Source organism: Carassius gibelio, chromosome B10 (assembly GCF_023724105.1).
Source record: "Carassius gibelio isolate Cgi1373 ecotype wild population from Czech Republic chromosome B10, carGib1.2-hapl.c, whole genome shotgun sequence".
NCBI lineage: Eukaryota > Metazoa > Chordata > Actinopteri > Cypriniformes > Cyprinidae > Carassius > Carassius gibelio.
In genome coordinates, this window is record NC_068405.1 from 19,043,439 (window position 1) to 19,061,110 (window position 17,672).

Genomic DNA, 17,672 nt, shown 5'->3' on the forward strand with positions numbered 1-17,672 from the left:
CTTCCGCTGCCTGCTCTCCTCCCCTTCCCTCCTCCTTCTTCCATCCGCCGCTTCCCGTACTCTCCTCGATCATCGTCCACTCTGTTTCCTTCTCCCTCCTCTCTTCTTTTTCTCCTCATTCACGCTTTTGCTTTCTAGTAATCATTAAATGTGTATAAATAAAGTGGAGGCTTATTAGGAAAATACACTTTTTTATTTGAGGCAATATGCTACAGAAAAACCATTGAACGCAGCCAGTCAGGGATTTTGGGATGTTTTGCTTAAGACACATAAAGGTGTTTAATTTATTAAGTTAGATTTGTTTGCTTCTGTAGATTTCGATTACAATGCAATAAAAGCACGTTCTCTCATTTTTTTTTCATGCATTGAGCCAGACATCACTTCAGCAGCATTTATATACAGAAGTTTTTTAACATATACATTTGTCCATATATCATTCTCCTGATTTATATAAAAAAAAATTTAAGGAATCTGGGTTCAAGTACATTTCAGACTTTTATTCAGGAAATATATGCAAATTAGTGCTTTTTAATAAGATAATGCATAATTTGCATATTTAAACATAACAGGAAACTTTAAATGCACATATCAATTAAAAAATCAATAAACAAATTACCATAAAATAAGAATGTTTATTATTTTTAATAATAATATTAACGTAGATACTACACGAATATTTGACAATTATATTATACCAATGTGTTTTTGTTCACGTACTCCAGCTCAACTGCGCCCTCTCACGGTACTACACTAGAAATGTCCGTGATGTAAATAAATATGTTATGCCAGTAAATATGACTTCTGTAATTTCGGTATAGGCATATACTTTAAACTCGTAACTATTAAACATTTGAACCTGGAAAAACGATGCATTTTACAGAACACCTGCTGACTTTTTGTGACAACATACCCCAGCGTCAAGACATATTGTCATACTGAATGGGACAAACTGTCAAAATGGAACCTGCAACTAAATAACATCTACATGCTTTGTAGCACAATTAAACATTACAACTTTTATTGAACAGCAAAACTGTAAAAAGGTAATGCACAAAAATTGAAAAGCCATTGGCCAACAATTAGGATAAACTTATGCATTTATACTGTAATTTCAATGTTGAGGACAGAATCTTTAAAATATTCTAATATAGTTTTTTTTTTAAATAGATACAGAAATAAAACATTTGTGTAACTGGACATTTAACTGGACATTTAATTTAAAAAATGTGAATTAACTTTGAATGTAGCGCTTTTGTTTGTCTGAAGAAAACCATTAACCACTAGATGGAAGCATTTGTCCATTTAGAACGATCGACTAAGTAAGTTTTTATTTATTTATTTATCTATTTATTTATTTATTTATTATGGTGTGGAGTATAAGTTTGTCTTGGTCTTTTTAATTAATATATTTGTCAATCCCTCGTTATATTTATTAGGTTAATTCTCCAATCTCATAGCAGAGTTTTTTGAAAACTACTCATCAATCATCAGAAAAACAAACATTTTCACGCAATGCATCGCCACTCTCCATTTTATTCAAAACTATATTTAACACACAACATTCGTATGCTCTTTATTCTATGGTTCTAATCACCCATTTTGCTTTTTATGGACTTGACAGGAAATATACAGCAACATGAAAAAGGCCAACAAATATAAGATCACAGTTTCCAGCGGAGTAGGCTACATGTGAGTCCAACCTGTGTCTACCACATTTTCAAAAGATTTACAGTTTTCAGAATAACTCAGTTCTGTATGTCATTGCAACCGTGGGACTGTAAACATTAAGTCCATTTTCCTACAATTAATGATCAGTAGCAGCTGCATATTATTTCTATTTATCGTTAATGTTAGCAAATGGCAATAAAAGGGTCAGTGGATGAACTATAGCAAAATAAAAAAACAGTAAAAAATCTCATAAATGCATAAAAGTATGTGTGTGTTAGGATTAGTTGAGTGGAGCTGCTGAGAAAACACAAATGTCTGCTGTAATAGCTGCTGAAACACTGAGTCTTCTCATACATAAAGATATGTAAATCAGCTTTCAAAGTTAAACATTTTCTTTTGATATTTACAGTTTGACATAGGCTTATCCTATACTCCATTTTTAGATGATCACTTTATATACGGAGCCCAAAAGTATTTTATCCTGGATTCCTGCCCTCATACTCGTTCATTAAACAAAGTGTAATGAACTTCTGTCTGTTCATCAGAGGAATAATTTACTGACATTCATTTCTGCTTAAAATCAGTTCTGTGTACAGTCGTGACCCTGCTCATTCTTAACACTCTTACGGTTTAAATCTTGCTGCTTGTATTATAGCGCATGTAACAAACGCTTGTCACCAACATACCAATGCCCTCCACATAGATTCACATTTCAGCTAATTATTAATATAAAGAAAAACATTTAAAAAGGGTAAAACTCTCCTGTCAAATCAATGTAATAATCGGTATGACCTGGAGACAGGAGACAACAGCACAAAATCAAAATAACAGTAAAAGGTCAAAAGAAGTTTTAAAAAATGAAATATATAAAATCAAAAGTAAATATACATATACAATGCCCCCTAAAATATTTGGACACTTAATCAACACTTCAAAAACATATGAATTTTATTACATACCGTAGAGAGCTAAATATCAAACCAAGCAACAACTTATAGCTTTTCTCAAAACTGATCTCACTTTTTTAGTCATTTTTGTGAATGCATGAAGTTAAGTGTAGTTCATATCCATAATTATGAATATTATTCCAAGTTTGACAACCAGAAAGTGTCCAAATGCTTAAATACCATACTTGTACTATATTTCCTTGAAATAAATGCCATTTAGTTTGATATTTTCTCATTAAAAGCAATGCCATTCCTATATTTTTAAGTGTATCTTGAGTGTTCATATATTTTTAGGGCCACTGTACATATACAAACACAAAACAAAGCCTTGGTTGGGGGTTGATTATGAATCCTCTACATCTTGGTCTCGCTGTCTTGCAGTTTCTCGTTCTCATATTCGTTCTCCTGACGGATCACCTGATAAGGTTTCTTCACTTCATTCTCCTCCAGGACTGAGCTCCCCAACTCCACATCGCAGTGCTGAAGCTCATCTTTGGACAGGAACTCTATGATTCCAGCTCCTATAGAGTCTCCCAGGACGTTGGTTGTTGTGCGGAGTCGATCACTGTAAGTGCAAAGGAAAAGTGAATAAAAGAGGAAATGAAGAACCTATTTATTGAGACAGTAAATACCAGCGATACTTGTTTAGTTGTAAAAAAGTTTCCTATTTTCATCTCAGTGTTCATCCTAGTTTAAAAAGCGACTCTTTTAGCTGTGTAACTTATCTGGAATGATTAATTTGGCTAGCCTAATTATGTTTCTATGCTAAAACCAACTGAATTACATGAAATTCACAGGGGAAAAAAATGGAGCAAGTCTCATGGGAACAGATCAAAAAAGTGTGTCACCTGGGTTGATAATAAAAAAAAATGAGTCCCAAGAAAGATAAAGTGCCAGACACCTTATTTTGCAACATGCCATTGCAGTGTGCCATTGTTTCCTTTTAAACCAAATCAAATTAAGATTCTACAAAGGGTCACTCACAGGAACCAATCAACTGCAATGATGAGGGAGATGTCATCGGTCGGGAGCCCGACGGAGGTCAGCACAATAACCATTGTGACCAGACCCGCCTGAGGGATGCCGGCCGCCCCGATGCTTGCAGCAGTCGCTGTGATGCTGTATTATTAAAAACAATATTAATCACACTCAGAAACCTCATTCCGTTTTCTTAACAAATTACTTCGATTTTAAAATAACCCACCTAATGGTTATGATCTGCCCGAAGTTCATTTCCATGTTGTTAACCTGGGCGATAAAGATGGCTGCCAGGGCTTCATACAGCGCTGTTCCATCCATGTTGATCGTGGCTCCAACAGGCAGCACGAATCGAGTCACGCGTTTATCGACTTTGTTATTCTCCTCTAGGCATTTGAAGGTAACTGGAAGAGTGGCTGAGCTGGGAGTTTTAAACAAAATACACGAAAAAGTCAAATGAGAGTTAAACATTCCTGATTTTGAGAGCTTGACATCGTCGGATTTACCTGGAAGAAGTACCAAGAGCTGTGATGAGGGCCTGCAGCAAACCCGTGATGAAGACGAAGGGGTTCTTCCGCGTGATGACGAAGTACAAAGTCGGCAGAACGATCATGCCGTGTATCATGAGGCCGATTATCACCGTAATCGTATACATGCCGAGCTGACCACCCATTTGAGTGATGTCATCCATCTCCACGATTTTACCAGCAATCAGAAAGAGGATACCAATAGGTGCATACCTGGAAATATGGGGAATGGTGTTTAAAGATACATTTACATTCATTCAAGTTTCTTATTTCTGTTTTATTTTGAACCACGGAAGCAGCACTTGTTAATAAGGTTTCCCGAAACATCAATGAATTACACATGTGATGAAAAAGGGGTCATGAAAAAGGGTCACACAAAATGAGATCACAGGGCACAATTCTGTCCAGACAAACGGGAACTTCATCTATTTTGATCGTAAGGTGAAACTATGATGAGGCGTTTGTGTGGTGAATTATAATGAATGTCTTTTTGTAAGTTACTTACATGACAAGCAACCAAAATGTAGTTATTCTTCTGGAGGGGGATTTTTGTTATTTCAAAACAAAACAAGTCATCCTCATGAATGGAATTCCAATAAATAAATACCAATAAATTTGAGACAAAAACAAATATTTATTATGGTTTTGAAATGATAATGGTTCATATTTACATACTATCATTCAAAAGTTTAAGCTCTGTAAGATTTTTTTATGTTTTTGAAAGAAAATCACACCAGGGTTGAATTTATCTGATAAAAATACAGTAAAACTGTAATATCGTGGAATAATGTTACAATTTAAAAACAACCTTTTTCTATTTGATTATATGTTGTAATGTAATTTATACCTGTGATGGTAAAGCTGAATTTTCAGCATTATTACTCCAGTTTACAGTGACACATGACCCTTAAGAAATCATTATAATATGTGACTCTGGATCACAAAACCAGTCATAAGGGTCAGTTTTATTTTTTTCTGAATAAATAAGCTTTCCATAGGTGTATGGACAATATTTGGCTGAGATACAACTATTTGAAAACCTGGAATCTGAGGGTGCAAGAGTGCAAGAGTTAATTTCCTTTAAAGTTGTTCAAATGAAGTACTTTGCAATGCATATTACTAATCAAAAATTATGTTTTGATATATTTACAGTAGGAAATGTACAAAATATCTTCCTGGAACATGATCTTAACTTAATATCCCAATGATTTTTGGCATAAGAGAAAAATGTATAATTTTGAGCCATACAGTGTATTGTTGGCTATTGCTACAAATATACCCCATGACTGGTTTTGTGGTCCGGGGTCACATGTGCTGATCTTATTATTATCAATGTTGAAAACAGTTGTTCTGCTTAATATGTTTGAGGAAATCATGACACATTTCCAAGAAAATATGTTTCAATATTGATTAACAGCAGAATTAAAAGCTAAATCGATTTAGGAAACACTTGATCAAAAGTTACACTCACTCTTGAAGTTTATTGTAAACTCGTGTTTAAAATAAGGAACGGATATTGGAAAACCTGCCTTAGGCTACATCAACACAGTTTTTAATCTAGTTGACTTTTTCAACACTGTTTGTGTGTCAGGAATCACTCACCACATAATAATAGCAACAAGTCGCATGATGGCCTCGTTGAGGGAGTCGAAGAAGTCTCTGAGAGCCTGTCCCTGTTCCTTCATATTCCCAATGATCAAGCCGAAGCACATTGAGAACACCACCAGCCCGAGGGCATTGACCCCGCTGGTGGTGCCCGAGAGAGGGATCACCTCTTCTTGGGCAATCTCCTGGGTAGCGTTAGTTAGGTTGAATATTGATTCGTTTATGACCTTCACGTAAATGACCCTCTTGCCATATTGGGTCTTAAACTACAGGAGAAGAAGAGGAGAAAAGAAGTAGTTTTAAAAATCTGATCAATCCAGTTTGTTTTTTCAGATGTAGGGATTTGGATTGCTAGAAAAGTTCTACAGATAGAGTCTTTTCGATATTTGTGAAACACTTTTTTTTTTTGATCTGGTTGACTACAGGGTGTCCCTGTGGAGTGTGTCCGGACAGACTGTGAGCCACTGCCAGGCTCTTCAGTGTCATTATATTTCCATTTCTGTGCCATTATATCCGACTGTGGCACCATTACAGCTCTGCCAAAACTCTCAGTCGGTCCAAACACAGCTGTGGATCGAACTCAAGCCAGACTCTCAAAATGCTAAGTGGAAAATATCTATTCTTTACATGCTAAGTTAACTGGCTCGGGCCAGCAGGAGGAGAAATGAAACGTTGTCAAGACTTGTGAGCAATACTGGTACAATTATAAATTCAAGGCCTCCCAGAAAAACATTTTGGATCCAAGAGTGATCAATTTTAAGCTTTTGTCCTTTGAGATGTCAACAAGTCTTATCAAATCTAATGATAAATTGACTTCCTGCTGAACAGAAAAACATTAGAATTTCACCCCAAACTGCTTGTGAACTTCATAACACTCAAAATATTATATATCTATGACATATATATCTAAATATTATATATCTATGGCCACTTATTCTATGCCATGCACATATATTCTATTCTATGAGAGTCTTTATACAATATTCTATTGATTTTTTTTTTTGTAATGAAGAAATGGTAATTATGACTCAATGAAATAATCAAATAAAACTTTTTTAACTTCTGTTATGGTGCACCTCACATTTTTGTAAATCTTTACCCTCAGAAAGATTGATGTTGATCTGTTGGTGAGTACATTTACTTTTTAGAGTTTCACAATTTAGAGTTACATGAAAATAATACAATTTATACATTATTTTATATACAGTTGATTAAATGTTTTTTTTTTTTTCTTTTCGAGATATTTTTATTTTATTGTGTTTTTCTTTTTTTTCTTTATTTTTGCGGATAAAAAACAACATTGTGTTACAGTAAAATAACTTGTAAAATATTTTTTTTATATTAAATTAAATCAACTTTTTATTTGAGTAAAATACAATTTTAGCCCCCCAAAAAATGCTGTTATTTTCCCCCCTTTTTGTTACCGATGCTTTCATTATATGTGCAACAGAGAGAGATAGTATTTAATAAAAATTTTTTGATTATCTAAGATGGTATTTAAAAAAAAACACACAATTTTGAATAATTGGATCATGTGAAAAACATTCTCACCTGTTGAGTGCAGGCCTGAACCAGATTGGGAGGAAACATGTTTCTGCAAAAGAGTGTGTATAATGAATAATGTCACTGGTTCATATCAGTAATTTGGAAAAACCGATGGTCCATTACCTGATGAGGTCAAGAAAGGCATCGGCTGGGCTGATCTGCTGGATCTTCTGCTGTTTAGCGAATTCATCCTTTGAGCCTTTGCCCGGGTGGATAATTAGAACCATAATGATGCCGATGAACACTGCGATGAAAGTGGTTGTCATATAGTATATGACTGCACGCATGCCCATCTTTCCAGATGCCCGTCTGTCCAATGCTGCCATACCTAGACCGAAAGAATTCGAATTTAGCAGTTTTTTCTATAAGAACACCATGGGGCTGTGTTTCCCAAAAGCATCGTTAGCCTAAGTTGATCACAGCTCCATGTACTTAAGCTTATGATGCTTTTGGGAAATGCAGCCCAGGTCTTGTCCTTAGATTTAAATGCAAAAATCTCACCAGATGTTGTAGAGACATGAAGATATGTGGTGGTTGTGAAAGACAAAAGATTCATGACTTAATCTTCACTTAGCTGAAAAGTACTATATCGCTTGACTTTAAAAGTCTCTTTGGATTAATTGCAATCATTGTAGAAGTCAATAGAGCAAAAAGACTTGAATTGCCAAAACAAATTAAGGTTTGAATTTTGAACAAGTCGGGGCCTTTCTGCAGCCCTGATCCCCAGAGCAGGAAGAGAAAGCAGCTATTGTTTGGTCCCCTCGTCCTCCTGGGGGCCCAAACTTCAGCATCTTTTAAAGTTCAACCTCTCACTTGACAATTTCCTCTGTTCATCCTCCATCTCTCTCGACCACGCTCTCTCACTCTCTTGATCTGCATTCGTTCATCTCTCTCACCCTCGGACAGGCCTGGGAAATTCCTGCACCTTTCTGTGTTTCAGCGGTCATGCCACCCTCTCTATGTCTCCACAGCAACAGCAAACAGTCTCCCAATGCACTTGTACCAAACTAAAGAAATGACTCATGTTTTGCAGTAACAAAGAAGAGAATAAACAAGACAGCCCCCTCTCACACCCAAGTGTGCCTCAATTACAGAATAAAGTGTCCCAAAAATAAGTACAAAAATAATAATTATTATTATTTTGTTATTTATTTTTATTACATTTTTTGCTTTTAATAGAAGCATAAAGAGGTCACTGTCTACAAACCAGAAAATTGTGCCCAGTGTAATGCTATGAGATCTGAACAAAAAACAAACAACAAAAAAACAAGGTGACGTCATTGCTGTTCAGTCAGCTGCATGTTAAGTCTTTCTGTGTCACTAATTGTCTGAGACCTATTGACTTTATGCATTGAATTCGGAGGCATTTTAATTCTTGAGTGACTTTGTGTTGGCATTAATTGGCCACTAATTTCCTTCCTCTTTATGCTTCTTTCATCCCTTTTCTCTTTCACATCCTATACAATTATTTTAAAAGTCAAGCCACTCCCTCTATTTCAAATCCATGTCATTCTCACGTTCTCATTCTTTTAATGACTTGGTTTGACTATGTCCTCACATCACTATTTGCCTTTTCATTATAAGCAGCTATGTCAGTTAAATTTTCAGGGCCCGGGACAACATTTTTATAGATGGATCCCATCAGCCCAGACTCAATGAGCAGCTAGACCATTGAGGATTTCATTGGACTTTCTTAATCATATGGCCTGGGACAATGCCCTAGTTGCTCCACCCCTTTTTCTTCTATACTTTCCATAAAGAGTTAAGATTTTCAGTTATGACTTAAGTTCTCTGTTATTGCTGTAGATCGTTGTAACATATTTGATTTAAAATCTACAGTCAGACTGTTGCATGATACATTTCTGGCAAAAACTTTTTTTTTTATCAAAACAATGAAATATCATACCTGTAATCAAACTTGAGATTAGAAGGGGAAGCACTAGCATCTGCAGCATACGCATCAATAGCTCACCAGGAAAGGAGAAATACTTCACTTCTCTGTATGACATTTTATATGACCTCAAAGCAAAACCCAGCATGATACCTGAAAAAAATTAATAAAAGCATTTCAAAAATCAAGCATACATTTAAAGGCATCCATTGTCAAAACAGCAAACTGGTGGTAGGTTGTTAGGTTGTACAGTAGATTTGTGTCCTTGACCAAGACACTAACTTCAGGTTAGATGACTTCTTTAGATGGTTAGAGGAAACTTTCATACTTGAAAACTTCCTGAACAAAAATAATTTCACTAAACCAGGTGCACTGACCAAAGACCACAGCTCCAATGGTTAAGAGCACAAAAGCATTTCTTCTCAGAAAGGTCTTCACGTCATCTTTAGTGATGTCCTCCACTTTCTTCTTCGCCTTTAGGGAACGCAGGTGAATTCCCTCTCGGATCTGCTGCACGCGATTGCGCGACCGCGGCTTCTCCCCAGTGCTTTTGGTCATGCTGGTGGTGTCACTCAACACACTCCGTTCAAACTAGCTGGGCTGAACCGGTGACCCAAAAGAAACCTCACAAGAAGAAGAAAAAATGAGACAAACTCTATCAAGCACACCCACTGATCAAAATCCCAAATCAATGCGTTGAAATGGGAAAGACAGCAAAAAATAATGGAAAACCAAAATGCAACCTAAAAATGTGCAGTAGGGGAATTCATTGGAAAAACTTAATTTATAAGCATAAATAATTATATGCCTATTTTAAAATATATGATAAATGCAAGGACATTCCATGTAAATGGCAGGTTTTTTACTTAATTAAAACGATATAAATGTATAATTTAAACTATATAACATGCAATTAAATTTCAGATTTTTTTTAAATAAATATTTGAAATGATAAAATAAATGCATGATTTTTATTACTAAAAACTAAAATAATATATAAATTCACACACATTTTAAATATATACATTCTATGCAATTATATTATGCAAATGAAAGCTTTTTATTATTATATATTGCATTTTATAGGCAATTAAATTCATGTAAATGTAAGGTTTTTTTTACTTTACAAATGAAAAATGAATTCATAAGACGTACAGTTATTTGATCTTGTAGCTTGTAGCTGAGGTCCGTCAATTCAGTGTGAACCACATAAAATATGTATTTTTAAATTCTACAGAATGCTAATACTGTCATTTATAATTCAATCTGATTTCCAGGTTAATGGTGCTCAGAAAAATAAATGCTCCATAGCTACAAGTAGCTGAGAGAAGAAGAGCTGCTTACCTGCTTCCAGTGAGCTCTTGTGCTGAGAGATGCCCTGAGTGATCAGAGTTAAAAAGTTTATGCTGGGAATTTAATAACCTTCCACCAGTAAGAAGCTCCTGATGCTCAGGATCTCAGAAGGGGAGGAGCTTGTGAACTCCAAATAGGAGATGCTCGAGACACTTCAAAGGGGGGCCCAGTGGTGGTACAGTACATGAATGATGGAATGGCAGAAGGGTTCATGCTTGATTCTCACATTAAAATAAATGAAACTGTTAGAATATACCAATTTGAAAACCCCATTACCCCAGTCGTGTCTCTGTGACATCCAACGCTAAACATTCAGAACTCATTTAATCCTGAGAGACGGTTCCAGGGGTTGAGAATAAACTCGTTCTGTGATTTGGAGGGCGAGGAATAACGCTCTCGGCTGTTTGTTTTTTTTTTCTATTCAGATGACACTCGTGATGGGACTTCCTGTGGGGTGAGAGTTCTTTCACACACTCACCTCTCCCACAGGTCCCACAAAAAGACCTTCCCTCATTCACTAGTGTGTGAACCGTTCACATCCCCGGAGGTGACGTCACCGCTCTGTCATTTACATTTGGAGTGATTTAAACCAATTAAAGGTTTCATTCATCTCCCGCACATCAGGTGAAAAATGTTTTGGGACATATTTAATTCTATTGGACTTCACAGCGCAGCAATATAAATGAAATAAAATCTAACATTTTAAACTCAATTGCTTAAAATAATTTATTTTATTTTATTGGACAATAAATATAAAAATAGGGTGACCAATAGCCTAAAATATTTTGGACATTTTTTTAAAAACATATTTAATTTTAATTTTATTTTATATAAAAGTAAATATTTTTGAAAGAAGTCTGTAAAGCTGAGGCTGCATTTATTTAATAGAAAATACAGTAGAAAACAGTAATACTGTAAAATATAATCACATTTTAAAATAACTTGTCTATTTTAACATGTTTTAAAAAATGTAAATACTCCTGTGATGCAAAGATTAATTTTCAACAATTATTCCAGTCTTTAGTGTCACATTATTCTTCAGAAATCGTTCTAATATGCTGATTTGGTGGTGCTTAATTATCATATTTTTATTATTAATGTTGGTTAAAACATTAGTGCTTCTTCATATTTTTGTGGATTTAAAAAAATAATAATTTATTTGAAACATTATTTGTAACATTACAAATGTTGAATTAATTGAATTGCATCTCTGATGAACCAAAGCATTAATTTCTATATTAAATAAATCTTTTTGAATGGTAGTGTAGTTGTTTTCGCCGTGTTTGCGATATTGTGTCTTAGAGCTGGTCTGGAATGTGGAATTGACCAATCAGCATCCAGGCCTGAAACTATCCATTTGATGGTGTCATTTTTATTTGATTGCTCGTTGACCCAGAGGTACATGAAGGTTTTACATGTATCTCCAGGCCTGAGTTCATGTGAATGAGGTTATGATGAAGGCCTAGGTCTCTGTCCTTTCTCAGAATAAGTTGGTCCTCTTCACTGGGCTCTTGGAATGTCTCTGCTTTTATCCAGTCTCTGTGAGAGTAATCATAAACAGTGCTCGCCTTGAATGTGTAATTTGGACCAAACACTTCCAGACCAGTAACCCCCCTCTTCCCCGTCACCCACCCGTTCCCTCTCTCTTCCCGGCAGACAAAAGAGATGAAGCACAAAAGACGCTTTCAGCCTTTCTGCTTACAGTTTCGAGAGAGAGAATGTGAAGACTGGTAGATTTTGGGGAAGCAGGGCAGTTGGGTGAGTGCACTGGTTTCCCAGAACTTGTTGAGTCTGAGAGTAGAATAGAGCCACAGCGCCTGAAGGTATCGCTTTTACAGTCCATATGAAACAGCTGAACTCACTCAAAGCATCTGATATCACTTGTTTCAGGCATATTTTCTCTGGACGCTCACCAATAAACTTTAAAGAGCCAGTGAAAAACTATAAAGGGCATCTTTTATTTCTAAACTATTGTTATAAATATTTTCAATGAAGATTTTATGAATAAATACCTGCATAAAATTCTATTGCAAAATCTGTTCTCTTTTCTTGCATATGATACCTTATTCTCTTGACAAACTAGATTGCCTAAATATTACTATTACTACTAATATTGCTATTATTAATATTACATAAATGTAATTTTAATTTAACTACAAATGCAATTAATTTATTTATTTATTGGAGATCCTGCATCTCTGCACTTTGTTCCAAAATGAATGTATTAATTACTACCAATAACATTTATACATTTTATTTAAATAAATACAAATATTTTATTTCATAAATGTTATTTAAATTAATTAATTATTTTTTTCTATTTATTTATATTTGCCTTTTATACATATCAATGCAAATATTTTATTTTCCAATTGTTATTTTAATTTATTTTATAAGTCTCTACAATTTGTTCTAAAAATCGTCAAATGTTAAATTAAACAAAATAAAATTTTTAGGATCTACTCTAACCCCAAATCTTGGTATTGCTGGTAAGCTCCAAGAAATTATTGTAGAAACTATTGATATACAGTAAGAATACAAAGCTAGTTTGTGGTTAAATTCATCTGAAAGTCTATGGTAGATATATGAGACCTACTAGGGTCTTTACTCAGAAGACAAAAACATCTCAGTTTGTTCTCCATTCAGTCGCATTACTGTCTAGGAGAAAGAAACAAAATTATTTTTTTTAATGTATTTTGAAACCATTTTATTCACAATTAGACAAAAAGTGGGCTATAATCTATCGCTGACATAAGATAAAAGTGCCAGGATGACAGGAGGAAGGGTTTTCCAGCGTCTCTGTGAGCTGAGGGGCTTTAGAGACCCACTGTGATGAGCAAACTCAGTGTGTCTGCCGGCATCAATGGCTTATCACCCAGCAACCATTCAAGCCATTAGCAGAGATTCTGCTCATTCACCATGCATTCAGCAGGTCCACAGGGATGCCGCTTTGTGCAAAGAGGCTCTTTGCCCTCACAAAACAAAACTTCATATAGAAAAAACTCCAGATAATCAAAATGGGAGCAGGAAGAGAATAATCCATAAATGTCACTGTGTCTTTATTGTTATGAGTTTTATGCAAAAGAATTGCTTCTGCAATATAGTGTGTTTACAGTTTTACACTAATCCAAAGCCGTTTAATTTGGATTTTGGATTAATTTGGAAAAACTTTTGTTTGCATTATTCTGTCTGTTTTGAAAACAAAATAGATTAATTCAGTATAGTTTCTGTACTTTTTTATTTAGGTAAATGTAATTAAATGTTACAAATGTATATAAATGGTATAAATTATATTTCTAATCTTAATTAAATAAAAATGTATATAATATATAATATTTTAATTAATATATCAGTTAATATCTGAATATACACAGATCACAAAAAAATTATAGTTTTGCATAATACGTTATCCTCCTGAGAACAAACTAGGTTAACTCAAATTTAACTAATATATTTAAAAGTTATTTATTTGAAAATGTATGTGAATAAATTCAAATAAACTTTTTTTTGTCATGTCATTTTAATAAATGTTATTTTTTGTGTTTAAATAAAAATTCTCCACTATCTGAAGCCAGTTAATATCTAAATATATACAGATCCCAAAAAAATTATAATTTGGCAAAGATTAACATTTAACTAGATTAACTAATTCTAAATACATTTAAATGTTTAATTATGTATTTATTTATACATTTTATGACAAACATTTTATTTCTTATATATGCTTTTATTATTTATTTTATTTCTTACATTTAATTAAATTAATAACTTTTTTTTTTTCTTGGCACTCCTGTGATTCATTCAAAGAGGTCAAAAGGGAATTTCCATGCCTTTAATTCTGGTGAACTTGAGTGGACATTTCCCCCTTCACATGACCTCACTGTGACCTCACTGTGACCATGAGCAATCACTCCCCCAGAACCATATTCACACCACCATGTTGTTCAAAGAAAGATAATCACTCAAAAGCATGGAGCTGGGTGTTTGGGGAACAGAATCAAAAGGAAACAAAAGACACTTCCGAGTTCACACACTTGGGAGTGGTTCATGGTATATTGAGCAGTCAGCCTCAAAAGAAACTAAAGATGTTAACAGCACTAATATGAAGCAGATCCACCTTAATGAAGTAAAATCATACATTTCATTAACATTAATAGATTGTTCGTTCAGATTTAAAAAATATATACAAATAAAATGTAAAAAATTAATTTCACTTTTAACCCTTTGAGAGGTACAGTCTCACATAAGGGATGTCGAATGTTCGGTGATATCGCATAACTGTCAAATTCAAACTGTGCTTTCCTGCTTTAGCTGGCTTAGTGTTTTTAACCACATGTTTATTTTAGTTTTCAGATATTTAAACACATATAAATGGTAAATGGTAAATGGACTGCATTTATATAGCGCTTTTAACAGACCACATGGCCATCCAAAGCGCTTTACAATTTGCCTCACATTCACACACTCATTCATACACCGACTGAGGTGTCTGCCATTCAAGGCGCCATCCAGCTCGTCGGGAGCAGCTGGGGTTAGGTGTCTTGCTCAAGGACACCTCGACACTTGGTCAGGTGGAGCCGGGGATTGAACCACCAAACTTCTGGTTTGTAGACAACCTACATGAACCACTGAGCCAATAAAAATTTACGTAACTTTATAAAACTGAATGTAACTTATTCAGAAACTACCAAAAATATGCCATTACAAAAAACACAATGAAAATGAAAAAAATGAACTCAGTCGCACAAATTTAACAGGCTCTTCAAATATGCTTCATTCTTTGTTAATATTTTTCAAAGATTCGTTTTCGCTAATCATGGATTCTGAAGTCATTGCCACAGATTTCACTTATGCTTCGCAGTGTTTCGTTAAGTGTTTTGACACAAACCTCTCGTGGGGGCAGGCTTAACAGTGATCTACTCTGATTTGCACTGAATTTTCATTTGTGGGGTCGGAATCATAATCCCCAAATATAATATTTTTCATATGTACACACCAATATCCTCCCAAAGCTTCTGAGTGTAGTGACATGAGCAAAATAAGTGTACCACAGTTTCTTCAGAATTCGAAAAAAAAGAGCATGTAAGCTCAATGTCAGATTTAAATCTTTGTATAAACTTCTTTACAGGGTAGAACCTGTGTATGTGCTTAAAATACATTTATTTCACTTTGTTTGTGAGAAAGAATTTTTGCAGTAGAGACCAGATAAGGTTAACAAACAATTATTCCTAAAGGAAATCATAGGTGGAACAGAAATCAGATTCTTAAGAAATAAAGACCGTATTTTATAATTCTGGGCTTTTGAACAAATTCGACCAACAGGAGTATCACAAGGATTAGACGAGGATGCAGTAGATACTGAGGAGCCATTACAGTTTTTTTAATAGCATACATAAACCAGAGGGGATGGCTTCCAAAACTGTAGCAAATTATTTTGGGGCTATTGGTATTTGGAAAGAAATTCTGAGTACCTGAACAAAAGACCTTGCTCATGAAACAACTGCTCCACCAAAAATAAACCATTACTTAACCAACTATCATAAAGCAGAGACTTATTCTTGAATAAAATGTTCTTATTGTTCCAAGTAAAACATCTTTGTGGTGAAAAGTTATGCTTATAAATTAGTGCCCATGCAAAGAGAACCTGTCGATGAAAGACGGAAAGTTTGATAGGGAGTTATGATATATCATAATTTACACATTAAGAGAAAATGAATGCCAACAAGTTGTGAAAAAACAAATTAAAGAAAAACATTGCAAATAGAAGATATTGGTACAGCCAATTCATTTTGAACGTATTGTTGAGGGAACCAAAATCAATAAAATTCAGACCACCATAATTTTATGAGTATAATATGACTGATTTTCTCAAATAATGACATTTATTTTTTATTAAAACCTAATTAATTAATTTAGACGTGGGCTTATACACAAAAAGACACTGAGCTTCATAGGCCAATTGAGACCTTTGTAACCAACAAATAAGTTTTTTTGGTGTGTTTTGATAATAATAGGTTTGAAGTTTGCTGAACACCTATATTCATCTTTAGTAATTAGTATACCAACAAATGTTTTGACAGCTATAAGATCAACTGAAGTTAGAGAGCAATCTTTAACTGGTAGCAAGTCGCATTGAGGTTATGTTTTAATAGTCTATGGTTATAGCCTACCTCATATTTCTACCGTCTTTCCCACACGATTCCAAGAAATGAATTGTGGGATATAAACACAGAATTGTGATATAAATATGTCATTCCTTTTCGGGAACACGCTAACATAATGAGGAAGCTTGACTGCAGAAAACAGAACTATAGGCTTACTTCTGGATTTATGTAGCCTACTTGATGAAACATTTAAAATAAGTTGAAAATAGACCATAAATTTACATTTAATCGTCAAGCATGAGTATTTCGCCCAAACAAGTAGGCTTTTTGAAGGGGCCAGATTCAGAGGGTTCTCACCCGAGGCATTATATCTGTTCCCCTCCCTTCACCCTCATGCTCTATTCTCCATCACTAACACTCATTCTTCTATACAAACTCAACCGTTTGAATATGTGAGGACTGTTAACATGCAGAGAGGAGCGGCATTAGTATTCCGCTCAGACAGCATCGCCCAGACTCTGCGCTAATGAGATCCGAACGAGTAAATCCTCTTTCACAGCTGGTCTCCATGTTAGCAGATCTCTTAATAAAGGTTATGTGTGTTAACAAAAACTCTCGGTCTGATCAAAACGTCGATGTTGAACGAAAGATCCCAAAAAAATGTGACAACAACGTAAGAAGTGTTGCCTGTTTCTAATTTCGGTGTCGCTATGGTGATGCCACTTGCTTAAGATACAATGTGGGATCAGATGGTTAAAGTTAAGGAGAGACACAGGACGGTTTTTTAGAGAAAAGTCTCCAACTAACAGGAATTCCCACAGGGAGTTTTGAAGCGAATGCCAGAAACTCAAAAAGAATTAAAGATGAACTGACTGAAAAAGAACGCAGCACTCTTGGCTGTAAATGAGTTAAGGATGAGACTTCTCTCACTGCTGAACCCAGCCTAAACTAGTTTTCTGGCCTTACAGGATTTAAACTGGTTTCCCAGCCTGACCTAGTGAAAAGTGCTCAAAACAACTCTAAAATCAGCCTTAGATCAGTCTGGGGTGCGTTT

The 17,672-nt window shown here is 34.8% G+C and overlaps 1 protein-coding gene across 1 annotated transcript; it reads right to left on the reverse strand.

Moving 5' to 3' along the window:
• Positions 1-1,515: 1,515 nt before the first annotated feature.
• Positions 1,516-10,857, reverse strand: LOC127966517 (excitatory amino acid transporter 1). Its single transcript, XM_052567550.1, has 10 exons — positions 10,506-10,857; positions 9,539-9,785; positions 9,177-9,314; positions 7,394-7,598; positions 7,277-7,319; positions 5,723-5,991; positions 4,100-4,333; positions 3,820-4,014; positions 3,600-3,734; positions 1,516-3,180 (listed from the first exon to the last, which is right to left on the reverse strand). The coding sequence occupies exons 2-10, from the start codon at positions 9,717-9,719 to the stop codon at positions 2,970-2,972; spliced, it is 1,611 nt and encodes a 536-aa protein (XP_052423510.1). The 5' UTR covers positions 9,720-9,785; positions 10,506-10,857; the 3' UTR covers positions 1,516-2,969.
• Positions 10,858-17,672: the final 6,815 nt, after the last annotated feature.